This window comes from Colossoma macropomum, unplaced genomic scaffold (assembly GCF_904425465.1).
Source record: "Colossoma macropomum unplaced genomic scaffold, Colossoma_macropomum, whole genome shotgun sequence".
NCBI lineage: Eukaryota > Metazoa > Chordata > Actinopteri > Characiformes > Serrasalmidae > Colossoma > Colossoma macropomum.
In genome coordinates, this window is record NW_023495365.1 from 17,050 (window position 1) to 24,942 (window position 7,893).

At 38.6% G+C, this 7,893-nt stretch overlaps 1 protein-coding gene across 1 annotated transcript; it reads left to right on the plus strand.

Annotated features, from left to right (window-relative positions):
- The first annotated feature begins 3,473 nt into the window (after positions 1-3,473).
- LOC118801897 (GTPase IMAP family member 7-like) lies at positions 3,474-5,538 on the plus strand. The gene is made up of 3 exons (XM_036562302.1): positions 3,474-3,684; positions 4,304-4,977; positions 5,116-5,538. Exons 1-3 carry the CDS (start codon positions 3,474-3,476, stop codon positions 5,536-5,538), a joined length of 1,308 nt encoding a protein of 435 aa, XP_036418195.1.
- The last annotated feature ends 2,355 nt before the right edge of the window (positions 5,539-7,893 follow it).

Below are 7,893 nucleotides of genomic sequence, written 5' to 3' on the forward strand. Positions count from 1 at the left end.
TAAAACATTAGAATATGAATGGATACAAATATGTAATTTTTTACCTGGATAAACTTATTTAAGGTTCACAATTGCAAGAGCTTAAAACCGCTGTTGTACCTTTAAGGGAACATTTATATTCTTTGCATCTTGATGAACAAAAATGTACCTGCACAGAACCTTTATTTCTAACAGTGTATAAGTTCAGTTCTGTCTGATTAATACATAAAAATGACAGATGAGCTATGACTCTTTCAGTGCTTAATAATATTTGAACATGAGTTTTTTAACTATACACACAATATAATACATACATACATCATATAAACCGCTTATCCTTCTGGGTCGTGGTGGGGTGCTGGAGCCTATCCCAGCTGTCATTGGGCGGAAGGCAGGATACACCCTCGACAGGTCGCCAGTCCATCGCAGGGCAGACAGACAGACATACACATTCACACACACACTCACACCTAGGGGCAATTTTAGCATGTCCAATCAGCCTGACTGCATGTTTTTGGACTGTGGGAGGAAACCCACGCAGACACGGGGAGAACAGGCAAACTCCACACAGAAATGACCCTGGTCACCCGGCCGGGAATCAAATCCAGGCCATTCTTGCTGTGAGGCGACAGCGCTACCCACTATCTGACAGTGACAGTGCTGCCCCTATCAATAAAAACAGTAAAACAGTAAATAGAAAAAACACTAAATATACAGATTCATCTTAATGAAGCTCCTGAAAATCTGTGTTCTTTTTGAGGGTTGATATATTTGATGTCTTGGTATTGGGGGTCTATTATGGTCAGAATTTTTTGCTGTGGTATAAACAGTCTCCAGTGCAGTTAGTGCAAGATGTTAATGCTAGAGGAAGGTGAGCCAACTGTATCCATTATTAAGTATTTTGTATTTTATTGTTTACATTCCAGTTGTTTTTTTTTAACCTAAAAAGATTCTTATTTCTGAGACATACATAAATGTTTCCTTACACATACATAATAAATATGATCTGAAATAAATATAAATAAGTGAAATACTTGTTCTGTGTGTCTAATCATCCTTAAATATTTAAAATAGATGGTGTTTTGGATAATATATTTAAGATTTAGGAATGAAAATCATTGACTATTATAAGATGTTTATTTAAATCTACAGGTGTTTGAATCTCGTGCTTTTACTCAACATCATATTACTGTCCTATTTTACCCATAAAGTCTGATAAAGCTATCAGTCACATTTTCTATCACCTGATTTCTATGTGTTTAAAGTTTAAAAAGCTTGCTTTAAAGGTAAATGCTTAGATGCACATTAAATGTACATGCTTGAAATCTGTACACAAGAAAAACCTGACAACCTCAGAGGCATTAACTGCACATGGACAATTTCAGTATTCTAATTCATCACCCAGAAAATCAAGTTAAGCTCCCACAGAGCGCGAGTCTGAATACAGAGACCTTTTTCTGCGTATCTGTTGACGTAACATTTCAAGTCTCCAACTCTGAACACAAGCCAAGATAAATGTGATCATTAATCCTTAGTTGTGCTCTTGTAAACATTCTACATCTATCTACAGTCTATTAGAGCTGCATGGATGCTGATGTAGTGCCAGTTAGTTAAACACACATTGAGCTGTATTGAAAGCATTGAGTGACAGTTCAGAAGTGAAGGATGAAAAACTACAGTACAGATAAGAAAAGGAAATTTCTGAGATAAGGTGTTTTATTTTAAAAAATGCTTCTCATAAAAAAAGTCTAACTTGGTGTTTATTTCTCTTTTTATTTCACAGCATTGTGGGTGAGTAAATAACTACAGTCAGATTCATAATATTTGTACAGTGACCCAATTCGTTTGTAATTTTACCTCTGTACACAATTACAATGTATTTGAACTGAAGATGTGATTGAAATGTAGACTTGCAGCTTTAATTCATGGTGTTTAACAAAAATATTTCATTAACCGTTTAGGAATTATAGCAATTTTTTACATATTCTCTCTGTTTTCACAGGCTCATTTTCAGCATATATATTTTAAATGTCAATATTTTCACTAATTAGTTTTTCTTTCTCAGGACAAACAATATTTACGTGTATGGCAGGTGAGTACAATAATTAATAAACGTCATTAACTTGCTCTAACTGTCCTGCTGTAACTCTCTGCTTTAATCTCTTCTTCACCTGAGTTTAAATAGTTCAATCAACTACAATCAGCAGAGTCTCTACTGTTAGTAATATCAGCTCTCAGTGATTCATACTGACACCAATCATCATCACATCTTCACTCTGTTTTATTCTCTTCTACAGAGTAACAGAGAATGGACAGAAGAGGAAAGAACGAAAATGAAGGAATCAGCACTGCTGACCGGTGAGTTTTAAAAGAAATACAAAATAAAAATAACTGACAGTTAAATGTTTTGTATTTTAAATGTTAAAATGTGGACAAGTTTCCCAAAACCATTTATTTATTTTTTTATTATAATGAGAATATAAGTTACTAATAAATATAGAATGTAGAGTTCTGTAGATGATAGCATTGCTGTGAGAGTGCAGATGGTGTGGGGGAGGTGTCTGATAGGTCTGAAGGAGGAAGCTGTATTTAGGAATCTTCACATTAAATGCAGTTATTTGATGAACAGTGGAACAGATAGTAGAATAACCAGCTTTAACTAAAACACATTCTACTGCTGTCAGCTTTGCTCAGATCACTAAAGTCTCAGAAATCAGTGCAGCTGTGCAGGCTGGTGTGAGTTTCTGCAGTAACAGGATTTCTGTTGGAGATCCTGTTGTAGAAGATCATTAACTTAAGCCTCTTTTTGTTCACCTCTGTACTCCTTCACTGATCAACAGCTTTTCTAAATAGATACTGAATTTATTCACAGCTGGTCTGAATGGTTCCTTTTATATGTTCATAGTCTATAGTGAACTCTTTATGGCTTGTACAACAGCAACATTTTATGTCACTAGAACTTTGCTTCCAGTGCAGTTACAAACTTTTATTATTTTTTTTTTTATATATGTGTCAAGTTCCTGAAATAGACAAAGTGTGAGACAACATGAGAATGATTAGCATTCAGAAATAAACAGATCAGTATGAATCTTGAAAGTACAGAAGCAGCTTCTCGAGAATGAATCATCTTAAAAAAAGACATTTATGAATAACCCTAAACTAAACTTCTTTTTCACCACATTAACTACAATTAACAAACTGCTTACATGTTTCATTATGGTGAAAACTCAAATGAAAACACAAAGCAATAAACCAGTATAAATCCTGAATGTTAAATGAATGTGTTTCTCACAGAGTTATCAGAAGAAGCCAAACGTTATAAAGACAAAGAGAGCATTTTAATGGAGAGAAATGCACAGCTGATGGAGAAAGACAAACTAATTCAAGAGAAAGAAAAACTTCTGACAATAAACACAGAGACACTTCAGATGAAGGACAAGATGCTGGAAGAGAAAGAAACACTACTACAGGAGATGAAAGAAAAACTGGAACAAATGACCAAAAAGACACAGCCTAAAGATAAAGACTCACAACTGGAGAATCAGATCAAACTGCTGAGAGAGAAAGAGACTCTACTGGAGATCACAGTGAAAGAGGGGGAAAGCAGTAAAAAGCAGCTGGAGACTCTGAGAAAGGAACTGCAGGACAAGAGCAGCAAACTACAGGAGATGATGATCCTACTGGAACAACAGAAAACTGAACTGCGTGAGAAAGACAAACAGCTGGAAGAGAAGGAGAGACTTCTAAGTGAGAGAAACACACAGCTAATGGAAAGAGACAAGCAGGTTGAGGAGAAAGACAGACTTCTAGAGGAGAGAAACAAGCAGCTGCAGGAGAGAACAGATCCAGACTCAGCAGCTCCAGCCAGGAGGAGAAACAGCAAAGAGTTTTTACCTCCAGACTGTAAGTAAATTCTAAGGTTGCATAAAGTTACAACATATATCACTATGCAACACTAACTACACACTGGAAGTGTTACATTAGAATGCATAAGTGAACATGAAAATGTGTGTTTTAATGTGAATTTAAACAAAAAATGTCAATTGTTTTATGGTATTTTATGATATGATAGTATAACTTGTATGCAAATTTCATAATATACACTATCTACAAACTACATCTAATTTTTATTATGTCTAATTCTTCTGTTTCATAGTCAGTGGAGAGACTCCAGACTCAGCAGCACCACTCAGGAGAAGAAACAGTAAAGAAGGACTTCCTCCACATAGTAAATAAATACACTTTCTTATGTTTACTTTATAAATATTCTGAGAATAATATCCACATACACTAACATCATTTCCTCATTCTTGCTGATTCACAGTGAGTAGAGAATCCTCTAGTTCAGCCCCTCAAGAGTCAGTTCCTGTAGCAGAGCTCAGGCTGGTGCTGCTGGGGAGGACTGGATGTGGGAAGAGAGCAGCAGGAAACACCATCCTGGGCAGAGAGGAGAGGAGCCAGGCTGGAGCGTCTACAGTGAGGCAGCAGAGTGAGAGCAGACAGGGGGAGGTGGCTGGGAGGCAGGTGACTGTGGTGGACACTCCTGACTTGTTCTGTCCTGGACTCTCTCTGGAGGAGCTGAGACAGGACGTGGGACTCTGTGTCCGTCTGTCTGCCCCAGGACCCCACGCCTTCCTCCTAGTCATACCAGTGAAGCAGTCTACAGGAGAGGAGAGAGGCATGCTGGAGAAAATGGAGGAGATCTTTGGAGAGAGATGTTGGAGGAACACCATGATCCTTTTGACTATTACTGATGAAGTCCAAGAGAAGAACATTCAAGAGTTTATCCAGTCAGGAACCCAGGAGGTCCAGAGACTTGTAGAGAAATGTGGGAACAGGTTTCACTATCTCAGCATTAAGGAGAGTGGAGATGGTTCTCAAACCTCAGAGCTGCTGGAGAAGATAGAGAAGATGGTGGAAGGAAACAGAGAGAAATTCTACAGCAGTGAGATCTACCTGGAGACACAATCTCAGATCAGAGAGATAGAGAAAAGAATTGTGAGAGAAAGAGAGGAGATACGAGAGAGACAAGAAAGAGAAACTAGAGAGAAACTGGAGAGATGTGTACAGGAGATTACAATGAAGTTTGAGGAATTAATGGCTAAATGTCATGTACAAATAAATCACCATGAAGAGCGAATAACTAAACTAGAGAGAGAGTTAAAAGAGGAAAGAGATGAGAAGAAAAAGACAGAGCTGAAGAGGGAGCTAGAAAGAGAGATTCAGCGGAGGAAGGAGGTTCAGCTTGAGCTAGAAAGACTGAAAGAAGAGTCTGTAAAGGAGAGGAGAGAGATGGAGGAGAGACACAGACAGGAGATGAAGGAAGTCAAGGAGACATATGAAGAAGCCAGTATGGAGGTAAATAGAATTCTCAAAAAGATCGTTCTGCCTGAACTACAGAGAAACATTTTAGCATCAAAATCAAATACGAAGGATGAGTTCAGCAGAAAGATGGAGGAGAAGGACAGAAAGTTGAAGGAGAAGGACAGAAAATTGGAAACTCTAGCACAAACAGTGAAAGAATTTAGTAGACATTTTCTGGAGCAGGTCTACAGCTAAACATACAGACTGGATCGTTAAGGCTTCATTACAGCAACACTGTTGCGCTACCACACCACCCTATAAGATGCTACAACCAAAAAAGACCATAGTGAAATATATATATATATGTATTTATTTACTACTGAAGTTTTGATATGGATAAAATACCAAATTAGTTCAAAGCCAGATTTTCTTTTGTTTTGAGTGACCCTATGCCTTCATTATGTTTGCTTACATTTATTAAACAGTGGTATGGACATAAAATTAGAATATTATTCAGTAAAACACAAACATATTTGCTAAATGGCAGAAAATGTGTGTTTCGGTTGTGACAGTTCTTAAAGTGACACATTGATTTTCAGATTTTGGGATGCATTTACTTTAAAACAATGAAATCTAAATGCTCACAATGTGGCCAAGAAGGACTGCCCTAAAATGGAACACATGTGGCAAAAATTATCTCCACCTATGGACTAAAACTCTGTGTTTCAGTAGTGACATGAAAACATGGGACTGTGATGTGGTAGTTTACCTTGAGGAGGATTTAAACTCGGGATCTTAAGATGCTTTTCTTCTGCATGGTATTGGCTAAACTTGACTCTACTGACTGCTGGTACCAGCTACTTTGTTTTCCACTGCAGATCCAGTCATCTTCAACTTGACACACACACAGGAATGACACAAATAATGGAGTATAGTGGACACCACTTGGGTTGAGCCTATATTCTGTTGTTTACAAGACCTCCTCACAACCACAAAACCTAATAGCTTTGTCTACATAGAGTCTGACCTAAAAGCCATAAACGGGATTAAGATGTCCACAAATTTTGTAGCCTAAGAACAGCCATATGTGTGTTGGTTTTCAGGTAACATGGGTTGGGCGAATGTTGTGCAGGACAAGGCTTCTAAAGCACCTAATTTCCCACTTACCGTAAGACACAGATGTTTTAATTAAATTTAAGTGAGGGCTTGACCATGGTTCAGGGAAAAGAATCGAACTGAGGTTTTAAAATATACACACCAACAACAGAGATGATTTTAATAAAGTGTTTATTTATTGACAGAGGTATATGAGCACAAAATAATAATATACAAAGGTATATAGGCACTAATTATTGGATTACTAGTTATGAAATCAAACCAAGAGTATTGAATTTACAGAACAAACGTACTGAAATTAGCTGATTCTCTAAATTATGTGGCTTTTGAGCAGCGAGCAAAACAATACTAACACTAGCGACAAAACTGGCCTAAGTGTGAATAAAGAAAAAGCAAAATCACAGTGACTGAATCACAAGAAGTAGCCGTGTGAGTGAATCTACGACCTGGATGCCTCAGAGCTGTGGTGATGCGTGTACTGCATTGAGGAAAAGAGGCCGCTACTTGCATGGGCTGGAGAAGGGACTGCAGGTCAAAGGCAAGGCCGCTGGATGCCTCAGAGCCGTGGTAATGCGCGTACTGTATTGAGGAAGAGAAGCTGCTGCTCACATAGGCTGGGAAGGGTCTGCAGGTCAAAGGGCGAAGCCACTGAAGGCGCTAACCCATGGCTGGTGCTTTGGACCGGACCACACTGGCACGGCAGGCTTCCCGCAACGGGTGGCGGCCTCCCCAGTGAGGAACGCAGATCTTCTGCTTGGCGAGGCAGGCAGTGGCCGGAGCAGGCTCTTGATGTGGATTTCAGTCAGCACTGTTTTGCGTCTGTTTCTGTTTTAAAACTTATCGTTGCCAATTAGACTTTCAAAATGAATTAACGAAACTTGAAAAACAAACGCAGCTAGATGCATCTCTTCAATAGTCTAACCTTACAGTTACAACTAACATTTAAGATCTGCAGAACTTACCTAAACTGCAAAAAGAGAAGGAGAGCGGCTTCTTTACTTGTAGTTTCTGTAAGGTTACATTTTGGCTGTCTCGCTCCCTTCAGGAACAATTCTTTTCTGTCTCATTTCTTCTACTTCTCCCGTTTTGCTGGCTTTAAGGAAAGAGCTTTGAGAAGCAGAGTGAATTTTCAAAAGTCACAATTTATCAGTATCAAAAATGTACTTCCGTGATGTCCAAAGGTCTCTTCAGGATATTCAAACAGGGTGCCATGAAGTTCCATTAAGCTGCACCTAAACTGTTAGTCAAAAGAAAAAGAAAGTCTTCAGACCTCTGGGTCAAAGTAGGTCTGTTTTGAGGTGAGACACCCCCCCTCCCAACTTCTGCACCAGGTTGCCAAAAGGGGGAGAGCCGATGGGCATTGAGAGACGTGTCTTTACTATTGGTCCTTCTAAACATCCTGCCACCTGCAGATTTCACTTTGCTCAAAAAGTTCTGATCAGTTTATGAATTAAAAACAGCAAAGCACACTACAGCAGCTATGCAGCTCTTAGA

Excerpts from the sequence above, each read along its gene's own strand:
- LOC118801897 (XM_036562302.1), top strand. The coding sequence starts at position 3,474 with ATGACCAAAAAGACACAGCCTAAAGATAAAGACTCACAACTGGAGAAT. Across the intron at positions 3,685-4,303 it reads ACAACAGAAAACTGAACTGC|TGAGTAGAGAATCCTCTAGT; the intron begins GTGAGAAAGACA and ends GCTGATTCACAG. Across the intron at positions 4,978-5,115 it reads GAGAGATAGAGAAAAGAATT|CGAATAACTAAACTAGAGAG; the intron begins GTGAGAGAAAGA and ends CACCATGAAGAG.